At 46.6% G+C, this 23,082-nt stretch overlaps 1 protein-coding gene across 1 annotated transcript in view; it reads left to right on the top strand.

Annotated features, from left to right (window-relative positions):
• The window catches only part of GPR156 (G protein-coupled receptor 156), a 42,092-nt gene that overhangs the window by 2,281 nt on the left and 16,729 nt on the right, over window positions 1–23,082 (top strand). The window contains exons 2-7 of the mRNA XM_044274244.1: window positions 4,114–4,232; window positions 7,480–7,603; window positions 7,810–7,920; window positions 11,215–11,340; window positions 13,342–13,437; window positions 13,660–13,896. Coding sequence (XP_044130179.1) covers window positions 4,114–4,232; window positions 7,480–7,603; window positions 7,810–7,920; window positions 11,215–11,340; window positions 13,342–13,437; window positions 13,660–13,896 — 813 coding nt within the window. The remainder of the gene's footprint in view (window positions 1–4,113; window positions 4,233–7,479; window positions 7,604–7,809; window positions 7,921–11,214; window positions 11,341–13,341; window positions 13,438–13,659; window positions 13,897–23,082) is intronic.

The following is a 23,082-nucleotide window of genomic DNA, read 5'->3' as shown; positions in this document are numbered from 1 at the left end:
GCTCAGCAGACAGTATCACACAGGATAGGATTAGATACACAGCTCAGCAGACAGTATCACACAGGATAGGATTAGATACACAGCTCAGCAGACAGTATCACACAGGATAGGATTAGATACACAGCTCAGCACAGTATCACACAGGATAGGATTAGATACACAGCTCAGCAGACAGTATCACACAGGATAGGATTAGATACACAGCTCAGCAGACAGTATCACACAGGATAGGATTAGATACACAGCTCAGCAGCAGTATCACACAGGATAGGATTAGATACACAGCTCAGCAGACAGTATCACACAGGGTAGGGATTAGATACACAGCTCAACAGACAGTATCACACAGGATAGGATTAGATACACAGCTCAGCAGGACAGTATCACACAGGATAGGGATTAGATTATCACAGCTCAGCAGACAGTATCACACAGGATAGGATTAGATACACAGCTCAGCAGACAGTCAGAAATCCCCCCCCCCCCACCGGATAGGATTAGATACACAGCTCAGCAGACAGGTATCACACAGGAGAGGATTAGATACACAGTCAGCAGCCAGTATCACACAGGACAGGATTAGATACACAGCTCAGCAGACAGTATCACACAGGACAGGATTAGATACACAGCTCAGCAGACGGTATCACACAGGAGAGGATTAGATACACAGCTCAGCAGACAGTATCACACAGGACAGGATTAGATACACAGCTCAGCAGACGTATCACACAGGACAGGATTAGATACACAGCTCAGCAGACAGTATCACACAGGATAGGATTAGATACACAGCTCAGCAGACAGTATCACACAGATAGGATTAGATACACAGCTCAGCAGACAGTATCACACACAGGATTAGATACAGCTCAGCAGACAGTATCACAGGATATTAGATACACAGCTCAGCAGACAGTATCACACAGGATAGGATTAGATACACAGCTCACAGCAGTATCACACAGGATAGGATTAGATACACAGCTCAGCAGACAGTATCACACAGGATAGATTAGATCACAGCTCAGCACAGTATCACACAGGATAGGATTAGATACACAGCTCAGCAGTATCACACAGGATATTAGATACACAGCTCAGCAGACAGTATCACACAGGATAGGATTAGATACACAGCTCAGCAGACAGTATCACACAGGATAGGATTAGATACACAGCTCAGCAGACAGTATCACACAGGATAGGATTAGATACACAGCTCAGCAGACAGTATCACACAGGATAGGATTAGATACACAGCTCAGCAGACAGTATCACACAGGATAGGATTAGATACACAGCTCAGCAGACAGTATCACACAGGATAGGATTAGATACACAGCTCAGCAGACAGTATCACACAGATAGGATTAGATACACAGCTCAGCAGACAGTATCACACAGGATAGGATTAGATACACAGCTCAGCAGACAGTATCACACAGGATAGGATTAGATACACAGCTCAGCAGACAGTATCACACAGGATCAGGATTAGATACACAGCTCAGCAGACGGTATCACACAGGATAGGATTAGATACACAGCTCAGCAGACAGTATCACACAGGATAGGATTAGATACACAGCTCAGCAGACGTATCACACAGGACAGGATTAGATACACAGCTCAGCAGACAGTATCACACAGGATAGGATTAGATACACAGCTCAGCAGACGGTATCACACAGGACTAGATTAGATACACAGCTCAGCAGACAGTATCACCAGGATAGGATTAGATTACACAGCTCAGCAGACAGTATCACACATGAATAGGATTAGATACACAGCTCAGCAGACAGTATCACACAGGATAGGATTAGATACACAGCTCAGCAGGACAGTATCACACAGATAGGATTAGATACACAGCTCAGCAGACAGTATCACACAGGATAGGATTAGATACACAGCTCAGCAGACAGTATCACACAGGATAGGATTAGATACACAGCTCAGCAGACAGTATCACACAGGATAGGATTAGATACACAGCTCAGCAGACAGTATCACACAGGATAGGATTAGATACACAGCTCAGCAGACAGTATCACACAGGATAGGATTAGATACACAGCTCAGCAGACAGTATCACACAGGATAGGATTAGATACACAGCTCAGCAGACAGTATCACACAGGATAGGATTAGATACACAGCTCAGCAACGTATCACACAGGATAGGATTAGATACACAGCTCAGCAGACAGTATCACACAGGATAGGATTAGATACACAGCTCAGCAGACAGTATCACACAGGATAGGATTAGATACACAGCTCAGCAGACAGTATCACACAGGATAGGATTAGATACACAGCTCAGCAGACAGTATCACACAGGATAGGATTAGATACACAGCTCAGCAGACAGTATCACACAGGATAGGATTAGATACACAGCTCAGCAGACAGTATCACACAGGATAGGATTAGATACACAGCTCAGCAGACGTATCACACAGGATAGGATTAGATACACAGCTCAGCAGACAGTATCACACAGGATAGGATTAGATACACAGCTCAGCAGACAGTATCACACAGGATAGGATTAGATACACAGCTCAGCAGACAGTATCACACAGGATAGGATTAGATACACAGCTCAGCAGACAGTATCACACAGGATAGGATTAGATACACAGCTCAGCAGACAGTATCACACAGGATAGGATTAGATACACAGCTCAGCAGACAGTATCACACAGATAGATTAGATACACAGCTCAGCAGACAGTATCACACAGGATAGGATTAGATACACAGCTCAGCAGACAGTATCACACAGGATAGGATTAGATACACAGCTCAGCAGACAGTATCACACAGGATAGGATTAGATACACAGCTCAGCAGACAGTATCACACAGGATAGGATTAGATACACAGCTCAGCAGACAGTATCACACAGGATAGGATTAGATACACAGCTCAGCAGACAGTATCACACAGGAGAGGATTTAGATACAAGCTCAGCAGACGTATCACACAGGATAGGATTAGATACACAGCTCAGCAGACAGTCATCACACAGGATAGGATTAGATACACAGCTCAGCAGACAGTATCACACAGGATAGGATTAGATACACAGCTCAGCAGACAGTATCACACAGGATAGGATTAGATACACAGCTCAGCAGACAGTATCACTACAGGATAGGATTAGATACACAGCTCAGCAGGACAGTATCACACAGGATAGGATTAGATACACAGCTCAGCAGACAGTATCACACAGGATAGGATTAGATACACAGCTCAGCAGGCAGTATCACACAGGATAGGATTAGATACACAGCTCAGCAGACAGTATCACACAGGATAGGATTAGATACACAGCTCAGCAGTCAGTATCACACAGGATAGGATTAGATACACAGCTCAGCAGACAGTATCACACAGGATAGGAATAGATACACAGCTCAGCAGTCAGTATCACACAGGATAGGATTAGATACACAGCTCAGCAGACAGTATCACACAGGACAGGATTAGATACACAGCTCAGCAGACAGTATCACACAGGACAGGATTAGATACACAGCTCAGCAGTCAGTATCACACAGGACAGGATTAGATACACAGCTCAGCAGGCAGTATCACACAGGACAGGATTAGATACACAGCTCAGCAGACAGTATCACACAGTACAGGATTAGATACACAGCTCAGCAGTCAGTATCACACAGGACAGGATTAGATACACAGCTCAGCAGACAGTATCACACAGGACAGGATTAGATACACAGCTCAGCAGTCAGTATCACACAGGATAGGATTAGATACACAGCTCAGCAGACAGTATCACACAGGATAGGAATAGATACACAGCTCAGCAGTCAGTATCACACAGGATAGGATTAGATACACAGCTCAGCAGACAGTATCACACAGGAGAGGATTAGATACACAGCTCAGCAGACAGTATCACACAGGATAGGATTAGATACACGGCTCAGCAGGCAGTATCACACAGTATAGGATTAGATACACAGCTCAGCAGACAGTATCACACAGGATAGGATTAGATATACCTGGAGGTGATACGCATACACCTGATACGTACGTGGCGCTCACTCGTGGTGTTTGCTCCTCTCGCAGGCACCGGACGTCGCGCTCATTTCCGTGGCGGTGCAGGGGGTCTTCGGGTCTCTTCTCACCTGTGGACTTTTCTTGTCCATCTTTTTCTTCATCTTCACCATTCGCTTCCGGAAAAACAGGTAAGTCAGAGTCAGGTAGGAAGGTGTGAATGTATTAGAGGACTGCGGACTGCACCCCGGGGGCCCTTCTTGCTGTGGCTTCTTTAGTGTCTCTATTACAGACTCACTCTATGGCCCCTTGCAGACGAGCGTGACGGATTAGGTCCGGATGCGTTCAGTGAAAAATGCGCGATTTCGCAAGCAAGTTCACTCAGTTTTGTCTGCGATTGCGTTCAGTTTTTTCCGCGCGGGTGCAATGCGTTTTAATGCGTTTTTCACGTGCGTGATAAAAAAAATGAAGGTTTACAAACAACATCCCTTAGCAACCATCAGTGAAAAACGCATCGGACCCGCACTTGCTTCCGGATGCGATGCGTTTTCCACTGAGCCCCCATTCACTTCTATGGGGCCAGGGCTGCGTGAAAAACTCTGAATATGGCCTCATGCACACGACAGTATTTTTTCACGGCCCGCAAAAACGGGGTCCGTAGGTCCGTGATCCGTGACCGTTTTTTCGTCCGTGGGTCTTCCTTGATTTTTGGAGGATCCACGGACATGAAAAAAAAGTCGTTTTGGTGTCCGCCTGGCCGTGCGGAGCCAAACGGATCCGTCCTGAATTACAATGCAAGTCAATGGGGACGGATCCGTTTGATGTTGACACAATATGGTGCCATTTCAAACGGATCCGTCCCCATTGACTTTCAATGTAAAGTCTGGAGTTCTTTTATACCATCGGATTGGAGTTTTCTCCAATCCGATTGTATATTTTAACTTGAAGCGTCCCCATCACCATGGGAACGCCTCTATGTTAGAATATACTGTCGGATATGAGTTAGAGCGTGAAAACTCATTTCCGACAGTATATTCTAAAACAGAGGCGTTCCCATGGTGATGGGGACGCTTCTAGTTAGAATATACTACAAACTGTGTACATGACTGCCCCCTGCTGCCTGGCAGCACCCGATCTCTTACAGGGGGCCGTGATCAGCACAATTAACTCCTCAGGTGCCGCACCTGAAGGGGTTAATTGTACTATCATATCCCCCTGTAAGAGATCAGGGCTGCCAGGCAGCAGGGGGCAGAAACCCCCCCCCCCGCCACTCCCCCTCCCCAGTTTAAATATCATTGGTGGCCAGTGTGCGCCCCCCATCGCCCCCCCCCCCTCCCTCCCTCTATTGTAATAAATCGTTGGTGGCACAGTGTGCGCCCCCCATCGGCCCCCCCTCCCTCTATAGCAGTAACAACATTGGTGGCCAGTGTGCGGCCAGGAAGCTACTGCAGTCCTGGTTGCCATGGTTACTTAGCAATAGTATAATAGTAGAAGACTCATACTTACCTGCTTGCTGCTGCGATGTCTGTGTCCGGCCGGGAGCTCCTCCTACTGGTAAGTGACAGTTCTTTAGCAATGCGCCGCACAGACCTGTCACTTACCAGTAGGTGGAGCTCCCGGCCGGACTCGAACATTGCAGCAGCAAGCAGGTAAGTATGAATCTTCTACTATTGTACTATTGCTAAGTAACCATGGCAACCAGGGCTGCAGTAGCTTCCTGGTTGCCATGGTTACCGATCGGAGCCCCAGCGATTAAACTGGGACTCCGATCGGAACTCCGCTGCCACCAATGATCGGGGGGGGGGGGGGGGGGGGGAGATGGGAGGCCGCACACTGGCCACCAATGTTGTTAATGCTATAGAGGGAGGGGGGCCGATGGGGGGCGCACACTGTGCCACCAACGATTTATTACAATAGAGGGGGGAAGGGGGGCCGATGGGGGGCGCACACTGTGCCACCAACCTATTATTACAATAGAGGGAGGGAGGGGGGGGCGATGGGGGCGCACACTGTGCCACCAACCTATTATTACAATAGAGGGAGGGGGGGGGGACCGCACTGGCCACCAATGATATTCAAACTGGGGAGGGGGGTGGGGGGGTCTGCCCCCTGCTGCCTGGCAGCCCTGAGCTCTTACAGGGGGATATGATAGTACAATTAACCCCTTCAGGTGCCGCACCTGAAGGGGTTAATTGTAGGATCAGGGCCCCCTGTAAGAGATCGGGTGCTGCCAGGCAGCAGGGGGCAGTCTTGTACACAGTTTGTAGTGTATTCTAACTAGAAGCGTCCCCATCCCCATGGGAACGCCTCTGTGTTAGAAAATACTGTCGGTGTGCTCTCCGCATTTTTTGCGGACCCATTGAAATGAATGGGTCCGCCTTATATCCGCAAAAATAACGGAACGGACACGGAAACAAAATACGTTTGTGTGCATGAGGCCTATAAAACATGCTGCGATTTTCATGCAACGCAGAAGTGATACGTGAAAAACAACGCTCATGTGCACAGACCCATTGAAATGAATGGGTCAGGATTGAGTGCGTTCGCATCACGCATTGCACCCGCATGGAAAACTCGCTGGTGTGAAAGGGGCCTATATTTCATGGTGAGTTACTCTGTAATTCCTTATCCAGAGCTGGATGCATAATTCTGCTGTTATATCATGTCTTATGTTCCAGCCACATCCAGAGCTGCATGCATAATTCTGCTGTTATGTCATGTCTTATGTTCCAGCCACATCCAGAGCTGCATGCATAATTCTGCTGTTATATCATGTCTTATGTTCCAGCCACATCCAGAGCTGCATGCATAATTCTGCTGTTATATCATGTCTTATGTTCCAGCCACATCCAGAGCTGCATGCATAATTCTGCTGTTATATCATGTCTTATGTTCCAGCCACATCCAGAGCTGCATGCATAATTCTGCTGTTATATCATGTCTTATGTTCCAGCCACATCCAGAGCTGCATGCATAATTCTGCTGTTATATCATGTCTTATGTTCCAGCCACATCCAGAGCTGCATGCATAATTCTGCTGTTATGTCTTACACCGGGCTGACATCCAGAGCTCCTAGAGAAGCTTACATCTTACTGCTGCCCCACTGGAGATATAGGGGGTCATTTATTTTCCAGAAATACATATATTAGGCGTATTTCTGGCGGATCCACCGTCAGCGCATAGTGTTGATGGACGGCAGTGTATTGTAGTACGTGCAGCTGCATCTCCCACAGCACATTTCAGCATAGTGCAGTGCTTTTATTGGAAAAACAGATTCCAGGTCATCCAGCAGAACTGTGATTGCAGCTCTGGGTGTGACTGGAGTATAAGACATAACAGCAGAAATGTGGCTGCAGCTCTGGATGTGACTGGAGTACAAGGTTGCTCGGGATGAGTAGGGAGCCGTCCTGTGTGTCACCTGTCTCTGTGTGTTTTAGGATAGTGAAGATGTCCAGTCCCAACCTGAACCTGGTCATCGTGCTGGGCAGCGTCTTCTCCTACATCAGCGCCTTCATGTTTGCTGCGCAAGGACACACTGTCTCCATGGAAACGATAATTCAGGTATGTAGCAGTGCTGACCCCGCACCTGACCCCCGCCTCCTCCCAGCCACTCTGTTGCAGATTCCTGTAAATTTGTAACTAATTATGGTGATTTATCAGAAAGATCCTCCGCAACCCAAATTATTACTGGTACACTGATCTCTAGTCACATCCAAACCTGCATCACAAACATGTACTTGAAAGCGCTCATTTTTCTCTGCCTTCAGGCTCGGGTCAGTCTCCTCTATATTGGGCTCAGCCTTGTGTTTGGGCCTCTGCTGGGGAAGAGCTGGAGACTTTACCGAGTGTTCACTCATCGAGTGCCGGATAAACGAGTGGTGAGTAATACTGGGGGCGCCGTGACTTTAACTGATTGGATTATATGCCCAGGATCCAGTGTACTGAGTAATAACTTACATTAATGATCCTGTATTATACTCCAGAGCTGCACTCACTATTCTGCTGGTGCGGTCACTGTGTACATACATTACTTATCCTGTACTGATCCTGAGTTACATCCTGTATTATACTCCAGAGCTGCACTCACTATTCTGCTGGTGCAGTCACTGTGTACATACATTACTCATCCTGTACTGATCCTGAGTTACATCCTGTATTATACTCCAGAGCTGCACTCACTATTCTGCTGGTGCAGTCACTGTGTACATACATTACTGATCCTCACTGATCCTGAGTTACATCCTGTATTATACTCCAGAGCTGCACTCACTATTCTGCTGCTGCAGTCACTGTGTACGGAAAAGAAAAACGCTAGTGTGAAAGTACCCTTATCCTGTACTGATCCTGAGTTACATCCTGTATTATACTCCAGAGCTGCACTCACTATTCTGCTGGTGCAGTCACTGTGTACATACATTACTTATCCTGCACTGATCCTGGGTTACATCCTGTATTATACTCCAGAGCTGCACTCACTATTCTGCTGGTGCAGTCACTGTGTACATACATTACTTATCCTGCACTGATCCTGGGTTACATCCTGTATTATACTCCAGAGCTGCACTCACTATTCTGCTGCTGCAGTCACTGTGTACATACATTACTTATCCTGTACTGATCCTGAGTTACATCCTGTATTATACTCCAGAGCTGCACTCCCTATTCTGCTGGTGCAGTCACTGTGTACATACATTACTTATCCTGCACTGATCCTGGGTTACATCCTGTATTATACTCCAGAGCTGCACTCACTATTCTGCTGGTGCAGTCACTGTGTACATACATTACTTATCCTGCACTGATCCTGGGTTACATCCTGTATTATACTCCAGAGCTGCACTCACTATTCTGCTGGTGCAGTCACTGTGTACATACATTACTGATCCTCACTGATCCTGAGTTACATCCTGTATTATACTCCAGAGCTGCACTCACTATTCTGCTGGTGGAGTCACTGTGTACATACATTACTTATCCTGTACTGATCCTGTGTTACATCCTGTATTATACTCAAGAGCTGCACTCACTATTCTGCTGGTGCAGTCACTGTGTACATACATTACTTATCCTGTACTGATCCTGAGTTACATCCTGTATTATACTCCAGAGCTGCACTCACTATTCTGCTGGTGCAGTCACTGTGTACATACATTACTTATCCTGTACTGATCCTGAGTTACATCCTGTATTATACTCCAGAGCTGCACTCACTATTCTGCTGGTGCAGTCACTGTGTACATACATTACTGATCCTCACTGATCCTGAGTTACATCCTGTATTATACTCCAGAGCTGCACTCACTATTCTGCTGCTGCAGTCACTGTGTACATACATTACTTATCCTGCACTGATCCTGGGTTACATCCTGTATTATACTCCAGAGCTGCACTCACTATTCTGCTGGTGCAGTCACTGTGTACATACATTACTGATCCTCACTGATCCTGAGTTACATCCTGTATTATACTCCAGAGCTGCACTCACTATTCTGCTGGTGCAGTCACTGTGTACATACATTACTTATCCTGTACTGATCCTGAGTTACATCCTGTATTATACTCCAGAGCTGCACTCATTATTCTGCTGGTGCAGTCACTGTGTACATACATTACTTATCCTGTACTGATCCTGAGTTACATCCTGTATTATACTCCAGAGCTGCACTCACTATTCTGCTGGTGCAGTCACTGTGTACATACATTACTTATCCTGTACTGATCCTGAGTTACATCCTGTATTATACTCCAGAGCTGCACTCACTATTCTGCTGGTGCAGTCACTGTGTACATACATTACTTATCCTGTACTGATCCTGAGTTACATCCTGTATTATACTCCAGAGCTGCACTCACTATTCTGCTGGTGGAGTCACTGTGTACATACATTACTTATCCGGTACTGATCCTGAGTTACATCCTGTATTATACTCCAGAGCTGCACTCACTATTCTGCTGGTGGAGTCACTGTGTACATACATTACTTATCCTGTACTGATCCTGAGTTACATCCTGTATTATACTCCAGAGCTGCACTCACTATTCTGCTGGTGCAGTCACTGTGTACATACATTACTTATCCTGTACTGATCCTGGGTTACATCCTGTATTATACTCAAGAGCTGCACTCACTATTCTGCTGGTGCAGTCACTATGTACATACATTACTTATCCTGTACTGATCCTGCGTTACATCCTGTATTATACTCCAGAGCTGCACTCACTATTCTGCTGGTGCAGTCACTGTGTACATACATTACTTATCCTGCACTGATCCTGGGTTACATCCTGTATTATACTCCAGAGCTGCACTCACTATTCTGCTGGTGCAGTCACTGTGTACATACATTACTGATCCTCACTGATCCTGAGTTCCATCCTGTATTATACTCCAGAGCTGCACTCACTATTCTGCTGGTGCAGTCACTGTGTACATACATTACTTATCCTGTACTGATCCTGAGTTACATCCTGTATTATACTCCAGAGCTGCACTCACTATTCTGCTGGTGCAGTCACTGTGTACATACATTACTTATCCTGTACTGATCCTGGGTTACATCCTGTATTATACTCCAGAGCTGCACTCACTATTCTGCTGGTGCAGTCACTGTGTACATACATTACTGATCCTCACTGATCCTGAGTTCCATCCTGTATTATACTCCAGAGCTGCACTCACTATTCTGCTGGTGCAGTCACTGTGTACATACATTACTTATCCTGTACTGATCCTGAGTTACATCCTGTATTATACTCCAGAGCTGCACTCACTATTCTGCTGGTGCAGTCACTGTGTACATACATTACTTATCCTGTACTGATCCTGGGTTACATCCTGTATTATACTCCAGAGCTGCACTCACTATTCTGCATGTTCAGTGTCTGCACAGAGCTTCCTCTGGTGATTTGCAGTCTGGGTAGTCTCGTCTTTACCCCCTACGTTACCTGCATTACAGGAGCTCAGCCTCACTGTTAGGGAAGTTCATGTCTATATATTTACTAGCTGTTTCTTACAACCAGGCGAATTGTGATTGCAGCTCTGGAGTCTAACAGAGGCCAGGAATGTCATTTTTTCAGGTGACCCATGATATTTCGTGTATGGTGGGTGTTGGGTGGAAGGGATAGAGTCCTGTCTGCTGATGTCCTGATTACGGCTGCTCTTTCCCCTGTAGATTATAAAGGACATCACGCTGCTGGGGCTGGAAGCTGCGCTGCTCTTCATGGACTCTCTGCTGCTTCTCTCCTGGGTGTTATCTGACCCTGTGACCTGTGTCCAGAATGTGAGCGCCAGCATTAAGGTGATGCAGGAGAGGAGCACATGAGGGATGGTCAGTGTATGGGATCAGTGCTTGTAAAACTGTGCAGGACCGCAACAGCATCTATAAGACTGCTGCCACAGGGGGGCGCTGAACAGGCTGAGGGACCAGAGGAGTGTGGAGGTGACAAAGGAGTCTGAAGGAGGAGACAGAGGTCCTGAAGTGTCAGGAGGAGGGGACGGGACAGAGGAGTCTGAAGGAGAGGACAGAGGTGTCTGGAGAAGGAGCTAGAGGAGTCTGGAGGAGGCAACAGCGGTGTCTGGAGGAGCTAGAGGAGTCTGGAGGAAGAGACAGAGGAGTCTGGAGGAGGCAACAGCGGTGTCTGAAGAAGGGACAGAGGAGTCTGGAGAAGAAGCCGGGGGAGTCTGGAGAAGAAGCCAGGGGAGTCTGGAGAAGAAGCCAGGGGAGTCTGGAGAAGAAGCCAGGGGAGTCTGGAGAAGAAGCCAGGGGAGTCTGGAGAAGAAGCCGGGGGAGTCTGGAGAAGAAGCCGGGGGAGTCTGGAGAAGAAGCCGGGGGAGTCTGGAGAAGAAGCCGGGGGAGTCTGGAGAAGAAGCCGGGGGAGTCTGGAGAAGAAGCCGGGGAGTCTGGAGAAGAAGCCGGGGAGTCTGGAGAAGAAGCCGGGGGAGTCTGGAGAAGAAGCCGGGGGAGTCTGGAGAAGAAGCCGGGGGAGTCTGGAGAAGAAGCCGGGGGAGTCTGGAGAAGAAGCCGGGGGAGTCTATAGGAGGGGACAGAGAAATCTGGAGGAGGGGATATAGGAGTCTGGAGGAGGGACAAGAGGTGTCAGAAGAAGAAAACAGAGGAGTCTGAAGGAGGCGACGAGGCGACAGAGGAGTCTGAAGGAGGCGACAGAGGAGTCTGAAGGAGGCGACAGAGGAGTCTGAAGGAGGCGACAGAGGAGTCTGAAGGAGGCGACAGAGGAGTCTGAAGGAGGCGACAGAGGAGTCTGAAGGAGGCGACAGAGGAGTCTGAAGGAGGCGACAGAGGAGTCTGAAGGAGGGGACAGAGGAGTCAGGAGGAGGGGACACATTGATGTCACAGCACAGGGATAATAAACAGTGATGTCACAGAATGGGGATATAGGAGTCTGGAGGAGGGACAAGAGGTGTCATAAGAAGACAGAGGTGTCTGGAGGAGTGGACAGAGGAGACTGAAGGAGAGGACATAGGAGCCTGGAGAAGGGGCCAGAGGAGTCTGGAGGAGGGACCAGAGGAGTCTGGAAGAGGGGCCAGAGGAGTCTGGAAGAGGGGCCAGAGGAGTCTGGAAGAGGGGCCAGAGGAGTCTGGAAGAGGGGCCAGAGGAGTCTGGAAGAGGGGCCAGAGGAGTCTGGAAGAGGGGCCAGAGGGGTCTGGAAGAGGAGCCAGAGGGGTCTGGAAGAGGAGCCAGAGGGGTCTGGAAGAGGAGCCAGAGGGGTCTGGAAGAGGAGCCAGAGGGGTCTGGAAGAGGAGCCAGAGGGGTCTGGAAGAGGAGCCAGAGGAGTCTGCAGGAAGGGACAGAGAAATCTGGAGGAGAGGATATAGGAGTCTGGAGGAGTCCCCAGTATTCCATCAGATGAGGCACAGCCCCCAGTATTCCGTCAGATGAGGCACAGCCCCCAGTATTCCGTCAGATGAGGCACAGCCCCCAGTATTCCGTCAGATGAGGCACAGCCCCCAGTATTCCGTCAGATGAGGCACAGCCCCCAGTATTCCGTCAGAAGAGGCACAGCCCCCAGTATTCCGTCAGAAGAGGCACAGCCCCCAGTATTCCGTCAGAAGAGGCACAGCCCCCAGTATTCCATCAGATGAGGCACAGCCCCCAGTATTCCGTCAGATGAGGCACAGCCCCCAGTATTCTGTCAGATGAGGCACAGCCCCCAGTATTCCGTCAGATGAGGCACAGCCCCCAGTATTCCATCAGATGAGGCACAGCCCCCAGTATTCCGTCAGATGAGGCACAGTCCCCAGTATTCCGTCAGATGAGGCATTTACTTTCTCTCCACTCCAGGCTGCAGAACGTGCCACATTCTGTGAAGTCACCAGGACGCACCTCTGCTCCTCCAAGTACATGGACTTCTGGATCGCTCTTCTGCTGGGGTTCAAGGTATAAACTCTGCAACAAGGGTCTGTCTGTGTCCAGCCGAATGACCTGTACTGTGTGTGTCAGTCTTTACTATAATCCTGGCATTGTAGTCATGAACCAATAGGCTTAAGATTGACGCAGCTCTAGCCCCTCCCAGAAAAAAGATAATACACTGTATATCGAGAACGGCGAGCTCCATCTGTGGTTGGGAGGTTTTAATGAATGACTTTCTTTTCATCTCAGGGCATGTTTCTGGTGTACGGCACTTACCTGGCCGGCCTGACCAAGAATATCAGCACTCCCCCGGTCAACCAGTCTCTGGCCATCATGGTGGGCAGCAGCCTGGTGATTGTGGCCACCGTGACCGTCCTGTCAGTGTCACGGTTCTTCTATAACTGGTCCAGCCTGGTCTATGGGGTGACAGCTGGAAGCGTCCTCCTCTGCACCACGACCATCACATGTCTCATCTTCATCCCACAGGTAAGTCTGACCATAAACACCTGTACATAGGAGCAGTATTATAGTAGTTATATTCTTGTACATAGGAGCAGTATTATAGTAGTTATATTCTTGTACACAGGAGCAGTATTATAGTAGTTATATTCTTGTACATAGGAGCAGTATTATAGTATTATATTCTTGTACATATGAGCAGTATTATAGTAGTTATATTCTTGTACATAGAGCAGTATTATAGTAGTTATAGTTCTTGTACATAGGAGCAGTATTATAGTATTATATTCTTGTACATAGAGCAGTATTATAGTAGTTATATTCTTGTACATAGGAGGCAGTATTATAGTAGTTATATTCTTGTACATAGGAGGCAGTATTATAGTAGTTATATTCTGTACATAGGAGCAGTATTATAGTAGTTATATTCTTGTACATAGGAGGCAGTATGTATAGTAGTTATATTCTTGTACATAGGAGGCAGTATTATAGTAGTTATATTCTTGTACATAGGAGCAGTATTATAGTAGTTATATTCTTGTACATAGGAGGCAGTATTATAGTAGTTATATTCTTGTACATAGGAGGCAGTATTATAGTAGTTTATTTCTTGTACATAGGAGCAGTATTATAGTAGTTATATTCTTGTACATAGGAGCAGTATTATAGTAGTTATATTCTTGTACATAGGAGGCAGTATTTATAGTAGTTATATTCTTGTACATAGGCGGCAGTATTATAGTAGTTATATTCTTGTAACAAGGAGCAGTATTATAGTCGTTATCTTCTTGTACCCATCGGCGGCCAGTATTTATGTAGTTATATTCTTGTACATAGAGCAGGCTTTATTTTACTAGTAGTTTATATTCTGTACATAGAGGCAGTATTATAGATTAGTTCTTATTTCTGTACCACTAGGAGCGCTAGCTATTATATTAGTTAGAGTTATTATTCTTGTACATAAGAGCAGTATTATAGTTAGTTATATTTCTTGTACATAGGAGGCAGTATTTATAGTTAGTTATATTCTTGTTACATAGAGGCAGTATTATAGGTAGTTATCTTCTGTACATGGAGCAGTATTATAGTAGTTATATTCTGTACATACGGACGGCAGTTATATAGTAGTTATATTCTGACATAGGAGCAGTATTATAGTAGTTATATTTCTTGTACATAGGAGCAGTATTATAGTAGTTATATTCTTGTACATAAGGAGCAGTATTATAGTAGTTATATTATTGTACATAGGCAGTATTATAGTAGTTATATTATTGTACATAGGAGCAGTATTATAGTAGTTATATTCTTGTACATAGGAGGCAGTATTTAGTAGTTATATTCTTGTACATAGGAGGCAGTATTATAGTAGTTATATTTCTGTACATAGGAGCAGTATATAGTAGTTATATTCTTGTACCATAAGAGCAGTATTATAGTAGTTATATTCTTGTACATAGGAGGCAGTATTATAGTAGTTATAGTCTTGTACATAAGAGCAGTATTATAGTAGTTATATTCTTGTACATAGGAGCAGTATTATAGTAGTTATATTCTTGTACACAGGAGGCAGTATTATAGTAGTTATATTCTTGTACATAAGAGCAGTATTATAGTAGTTATATTCTTGTACATAGGAGCAGTATTATAGTAGTTATATTCTTGTACATAGGAGGCAGTATTTTAGTAGTTATATTCTTGTACATAGGAGGCAGTATTTTAGTAGTTATATTGTACATAGGAGGCAGTATTATAGTAGTTATATTTCTGTACATAGGAGCAGTATTATAGTAGTTATATTCTTGTACATAAGAGCAGTATTATAGTAGTTATATTATTGTACATAGGAGGTAGTATTATAGTAGTTATATTATTGTACATAGGAGCAGTATTATAGTAGTTATATTCTTGTACATAGGAGGCAGTATTATAGTAGTTATATTCTTGTACAGAGGAGCAGTATTATAGTAGTTATATTCTTGTACATAGGAGCGGTATTATAGCACTTATATTCCTGTACATAGGAGCAGTATTATAGTAGTTATATTCTTGTACATAGGAGGCAGTATTATAGTAGTTATAGTCTTGTACATAGGAGCAGGATTATAGTAGTTATATTCTTGTACATAGGAGGCAGTATTTTAGTAGTTATATTCTTGTACATAGGAGGCAATTTTTATTGGTATAAAACAAACATAAATACAAAATACTTTTTCATCATAATAAATCAGACTTTTTCATCATTCAGTATAAATTATACATGTTCATCAGAAAATAAAATGCATATTAACTGTAACTTAAAAGCACATTTTAGCTAAAGCAGAAAAAGAAGAAAAGTAAAATAAAATAAGAAACAAACACAGTTACATCGTACACTTGAACCGTCAGTCTAGATGGACGTTCCTCCATAGTTTTATATTTTCCCCTTTTTTCCTGACCTCTAATGACCGGATCCACCTGAGTTCTGACATGATGAGGGTTATAGCTGTGGTATGATGGAATGGTTCGTTATGGATGGACACTCGGGTTCTGGTTTGCCAGTGGTAATATTTGATGACGGTGATTATCAGATACATGGTCCCCCGGTCGATGTTATTCACATGAGATGTGACACCATAAATAATTTCTGGGTATTTTAGGGACTGTAATGATGGGATTTTTAGCTTGGCGGCTATGTCATGCCAGATTGTCCGCCCACCCCAGCACTCTGATATAAAATGGAGCATAGTCTCCTCCTGCTGACAACCTAAGGGACACATGCGATCTGACACACTGAGGAATTTTAGATTCCCCCTGACAAAGAGTTTTCCCTGCAATGAGAGCCAGCCAATATCACAGAACTTAGGGGGCAGCCTTGGTCCATTCAGAAGCCTCAGACTATCCTGTACGGTTGAGGTTGGACAGTCTAGAAGTGCTAGCTGTAAACAGTAGAAGGTCCTACATACTCTGGAGTATAGATCTTTCCTGGTTTTACTCTCAATGAAAGACTTGTCTATACCCCATTTCTTCAGACATCTTACACCATAGTCCAGGTACTGGGGGAGGAAGTCACGAGTCAATCGGCCCCTCTTGAGACTGCCGCCTCGCATCCAAGGTTCTGCAAAAGGCAATATCCAATCCCTGATACTATTCACCCACAGGGAGCTGTTGTTTGAGTCCAGGTCACCAAAATTAACTTTAAGAAACATGGAGTCAAAGAAAACCCTTGGATTTAACATATCCAGCCCACCCTCTCTCCTCTGTAGGTAGGTGATCCCTCTTTTTACTGGGTTCAACCTGTTCCCCCATAACAGCTGGAAGAACAGGCTAAAGAGCCTAGCCGAGAAAGATTCTGGCAAAGGAAAGACGACAGAGATGTACAAGAAGACAGGGACCAGGTAAGTCTTCAGCATAGTAACCCTTTCTCTATAGGTCAGCCTCCAGTTCTTCCATCGCTGAACCTTTATATTTCCGGCATCCAACTTTTCCTCCCAATTTAGTTTGGCATTATCTTCCCTACCAAATTTAACCCCAAGGATTTTAATATGGGTGGAGGCCTTCGCAAACTGTGGCAGATCAAAATCAGGGTCAGTATCCGATGTCCAGAAAGCTTGACTCTTCTGAAGGTTGACCAGAGACCCTGAGGCCTCCGAGTAGCTTCTGATGGCTGCCGACAACATCTCCACCTCACGAGGCTCAGATATCACCACAGTCACATCATCCGCGTAGGCAACAATACTCAGGGGCAGGCAATGGGGGACCGGCACCCCCTGAAAATCACACTCCTGCAGTGACCTCAGGAACGGGTCCAAGGCAAATACATACAGCAGTGGACTCAGCGGGCAACCCTGTCTCACCCCAGCCTCAACCCTGAACGTGTCACCCTGCCAACCATTGATTAGAGGAAAGCTCTCAGCCTCTCTGTACAAAGTTCTCAGCCAATCTACAAATTGTCCCGGAATGCCGTACTTTGATAAAGTGGCCCATAGATACTCGTGGTCTACTCTGTCAAAGGCTTTAGCCTGGTCCAGACCTACAACATATCTCCCACACCTCAGAGCTTTACATCTCTCAAACATCTCCCTTATCGAGATGACTGCTCCAGAGATGTTCCGCCCTTTTACTGTGCCGAACTGACAGCCTGCCAACAGTGCCCGGGACAAACAAACTAACCTAGAGAACAGAATTTTTGCCAAAATCTTCCTGTCGACATTCAAGAGGGCAATTGGCCTCCAGTTCTTGATGTCACTAGGCTCTTTCCCTTTAGACAGCAGAATTAACGAGGACACCCTCATGGACGGAGGCATCAGGTGATTTTCTAGACAATTTTTGTACACATCCACGAGGATTGGAGCTAAGTGGTCTCTGAACTTCTTATAAAATTCTGCAGTAATACCGTCTGGACCTGGTGCCTTCTTCAGATGTAATTTATCAATGGCCACTTTAACCTCCTCCACCGTTATTTCTGCTGTTAAAGGAGAAAAGTCCAAATCTCTAGTATCAGGCCCTGGAGTTGCCTCCAAAAATTGGGTCACTTTTTCCTTATCCAAAGCCTTCCTCTGAAACAAGTCAGCATAGTAGCATCTCACCGCCCCCAGGATACCCTCCCGAGATTCTTGTAAAACACCCTGGGAGTCAGTGAGACCTGTGATCAATTTTTTAGCTACGCGCTCCCGGCAGTTCTCAAAGGGATCAGGAGCCCCTAAGGACCCATAATCCCGTTCAGCTACCAGGGAGGTGTACCTGCTGTACTGATACTGCTTTATCTCAGATTTCAGCCGGTCAATCCTTTGTTGGTCATCCCCACCCATCGAATAGAGTGACTCCAATTCTTTGCGCAGTCTCAGATACTGGCCATACTTACTCTTCCCCTTCTTAACTGACAGTCTCTGTAAGAGGGACCTGATCTCCTCCTTGACATCCTCCCACCAGTCAGCCATGTTCTCATAGAAATCCACTCTGTCAAGTTGGTTCTGAAAGAAAGAGTAAATGTATTCCTGGACAGAGCTATCATCTAAAAGACTAGCGTTCAGTTTCCATAGCCCTCTACCAAGATCTGGATGCTTAGTGGCGCCCAAACAAAAGTACAAGGCCAAATGGTCAGAATAAGGGACTGTCTTTTCCCTTCTTTCACTGATGGCTTCAGTAGGACTCACCAGAGCCAGATCTATCCTACTACTGCGTCCTGCACAGGTGTAAGTGAACTTTGGACGCCTACCACCCTGTACAAAAACATCAGACAGGCCGGCATGCAGAATAATGTTGTTTAGGACCTTACAGTCCCTAGTAAGGGGTCTACCACTAGGCCTGTCACTGGTTGTAGTGGTGGCATTAAAGTCTCCAGCCATGATAATAGGAATAGATGTGAATAAGTATGGCTTAACATCATTAAAAAGCTGAGTCCTTTCGCTCACTGTCTGTGGCCCATAGACGTTAATAAGCCGGAGTCTTCTACCTCGGATGGTAATCTCTAGCAGAAGGCACCTTCCCATCGAGATCTCCGTTAGTCTATGTACAATTACATCATGGGTGTTAAACAAGATAGAGACCCCGGCATAAGGCTCCACAGACATCGACCAAAAGGACGGACCAGACTGCCACTCTCGCTCTGCCTCTCTTAAGAGACCTGAGGTGTTTAGGCGTGTCTCTTGCAAGAAGAACACATCGGCCTTGAGGTATCTCAGGTGTTCGTAGACGGCATGTCTGGTCTTTCTAGCTCTAATACTATTCACATTGCTGGTGACCACTCTAAGATGGAAGTCTGCCATCAGGAGAAGAAGAAGAAAGATAACCCCCATCATCATAAATCAGGGTCAGAGTTTTCTTGCTGACTACCAGTTTCCATATCCCATACAGCCTGTGACTCGGCATGAAGAGGTCTCCTTTTTGTGGGAGGATCCCCTCCTGGGTCGTCATCACATTCCGCCATCATACGCTTCAGCTCTCTCTCTATTTCTGCCTCTCCATCTGACTCGGAGAGCACACCGTATCTGTTGGTTGTTATAGTTCCATCAGCCTGCCTGTCCACTCTCATTTTAGTGGGTTTTTGGACGGTGGTCCATTCACCCTCAGGCCTGCGGCTGGACTTATCTTTTTTCCGTTTAAGGATTTTATTTTCCCCAGTGGTGGGTGCTGGGGCAGGGGAGGAGACAGACACTGGATGCTCTACAGGCTGCTCCACAACCTCCATGTCCCCCTCAGTGTTACCTGCCTGCGGGTGGTCCGGCACAGTATCATTCATGTGTGGGGTCTCTGGCACTGTGTATAATGACCCTGACAATAGCGCCTCCTCCTCCTCATCTGGGACATCTGCCCCTTCCACCATGTCCTCATCAGGGAGATTTCTACAGATGTTATGCCACGCTTCAGGACAGTCTCTATGGGGGTGACCGATGTTACCGCACAGGTTACACCTTATGTTCTGGCAGGTGGCGCTCACATGGCCGATGTCCCCGCACAGGCTGCACTTCATCATGGTGCAGACACTCGCCACGTGACCTGATTTCCCACACTTGAAGCATAGCCTGGGCTGACCAGCATAGAAACAAACCCCTTTCTCCCGGCCAATGAAGAAGGAATTGGGAAGGTGATGGGTGATGTTCTGGTGCTGGTGTAATGTAACCAGGACCCTCCATCCCCCAGTCCAGATTCCATCCTCATCCCTGGTCTTGGTCAGGTTTGACTTGAGGTCGCAATGCCTTCTGAGCCAGATAATAATATCCTGAGGGGGGACAGACTCGTTCCAGAAAATAATGGTGACATTTACAGTGTCAGGCTTAGAGATGGGAATGAAGCTGAACTTGTTCCACCCCTCAGTATCTCTGACCCGGGTGTAGAGAGCCCAGAACCGGTCCAGATCAGACATGAGCTTGAAGCTAATATCATAGCCCTGTCTGTCTGGGAGGTTTATTACTGCCAGGATGTTGGCTGGCAGGAAGCCCATCTGAGTGCACAACATGTCTCTGACCACACACCTTCTGTCAGGGACATCTTCTTTTGCCCCTTTATGTCTAAACCTGACAACGTTCCTTCTCTTGAAGGCCTGGCCTGTGTATCTGGCGTTAGAGGGAAATGATGGAGAACCCCGACTCCAAGCATTCCCAGATGTCTGACCAGTACCAGTATCCTGCGGGGGGCGACGTGTAGGCTGCTGACCGCCCGTACTGTGGGACTCTGCTGCCTGTGGTGTAACTAAAGGGGGGAACTCCTCAGCCTGAGACTGCACTGCCCCCTCCCCACCATCAATACCAGGGTTCTCTATGTTCCCAGCAGCCATAGATGACTCCTCCGCTGGAACATTATCACCCACAGAGACATCAGCAACATCAAACATGGCAGCCATAGAGGACTCCTCCACTGGGACATTATCACACACAGAAATATCAGCGACATCAGACATCTCAGCAGCCATAGAGGACTCCTCAGCTGGGACATTATCATCCACAGAGACATCAAACATCTCAGCAGCATTACAGTCCTCAGTATTAACCCCTTGCACCCCACAGACCTGAGCGTCCTGCTCAGACACACCCTGAGGTGCTGCTACAGTGTTACCTGTAGGTGTCAGTCCACAGTCCTCCTGCAGTGCACTGCCTCCTGGGACTTGTGGTGTCTGCACTGCCACTTCATTGCTGTCATCAGGTAAGAGTCCACAGTTTTCATTTTGTGCAGTACTTACTGCTGGGACTTGTAGTACCTCACCGGGGGCTGATGCAGGACTTGGCTCTTGTTTCTTAGATGTACTTTTCTTGTACAACTCTCTCTCCTCAAAGGGAAGAGTTGCCGGCTGTAATATGGGTCTTACGTGGGACTGCAGGGTTTCAGACCTAGATGTTGATTTGGTCCCTGAGTTTTTGTCCTTCTCAAACTTCTGCTGGTTCCAGTATGTCTCTCCCACTGGTCCCATTTTCTCCAAGACAGAGTCGATCTCCTGCGCATTGTCAGCGAGTTCCTTGGCCAGTGAGTCCAGCTTCTTGTCCAGTAAGGCCTGCTTCCCTGGGTTTGCAGCCTTTAGTTTGTATGTGCAGTTTATCTGTTTCTGCAGGTACAGCTTATGTTTCTTCAGCGTCTCCATTCTCCTCACCAGTGCTGGGATCTGCTCAGCCAGGTGGAGCTCAGGTGGCTGCTCTGGAGGCCTCTGATTGCTGCTGGGGAGTTTTGCAGGCTGTTTGTTTGCAGTACAGGTTTCTGTCTGTCCTGGAACAAGAATCTGCATTTTTGGTGCAGAGCCTCGCAATCCCTGGAGTTTTGCGGCTGCTGTCACTGCTCTTGGGTCACAATCTCCTGGTGGGCGACTGGATCCCGGCTGTGTAGCAGAGACGGTATTGGTAGCACCCTGAGGTCTTCCTCCATTACTGCCTTTGATCTCCTTCACAGCTTGCATGCCCCCAGACTTTCTGCGCTCAGAACCTATCACCACACGCTGCTGCAGATTCTCCTGGATGGTTTGCTTTTCCAGAGATGTCCTCCTCTGCTTTTTCCTTCTTCTTCTCTTACGCTGGAACTGGTACTGCTGACATACTTTCTGTCCATAGAAACTTTGGGATTTACATCCCCTGACGGAGTTGTCTGGGTGCTTCCCAGATTTGGCCTAGAAGCCTGGGCCTTGCTTGGGGAGCTTCCCCCCCGGGGGTGGCCACTCCCTGGACTTTCTCCAGACATCCAAAGCCTCAGGAGAGCTCCTGACACACAACCTCTCAGCAAGGAGGCAGTATTATAGTAGTTATATTCTTGTACATAGGAGGCAGTATTATAGTAGTTATATTCTTGTCAAATTTCTTTTTATTGAAGTAATGCACAAAGTTATGTAAAATAACATACATCACGTGGACCAGACGCAGCTGGAAAATTAATTAATCAGCAAGTACACTACATCTCAAATGGTGGCGTACATAACACGAAACACAATCAATTTGCGAAACAGATATATGGTGGGGAGAACACGACAAGACAAAGGAAGGGTAGAACTAAGGGAGGGAAGGGAGGGGTAAAGCAGATGTCAATCTTGTATCTTTCCGTCTAAAAAATCAAAGCTTAGAACTTGCGGAATCGTTTCCAGGGGAGCCATATTTTTTCAAATGTCGCTCTAGAATGACCTTCCCAGTGGGCCAGTTCTTCAAACCGGTATAATTGGTCAATTTTTTCGGTCCACATCACGACCGAAGGGGCCGCATCGTTCTTCCAGAGGAGAGGGACCAGTAGTCGGGCTGTTGTTATAAGCATGGTTGGTAGGCT

This window comes from Bufo gargarizans, unplaced genomic scaffold (genome assembly GCF_014858855.1).
Source record: "Bufo gargarizans isolate SCDJY-AF-19 unplaced genomic scaffold, ASM1485885v1 original_scaffold_1615_pilon, whole genome shotgun sequence".
Lineage (NCBI taxonomy): Eukaryota > Metazoa > Chordata > Amphibia > Anura > Bufonidae > Bufo > Bufo gargarizans.
The sequence above is the reverse complement of the archived record's forward strand: the minus strand, read 5'-3'. Positions and strand labels throughout refer to the sequence as shown.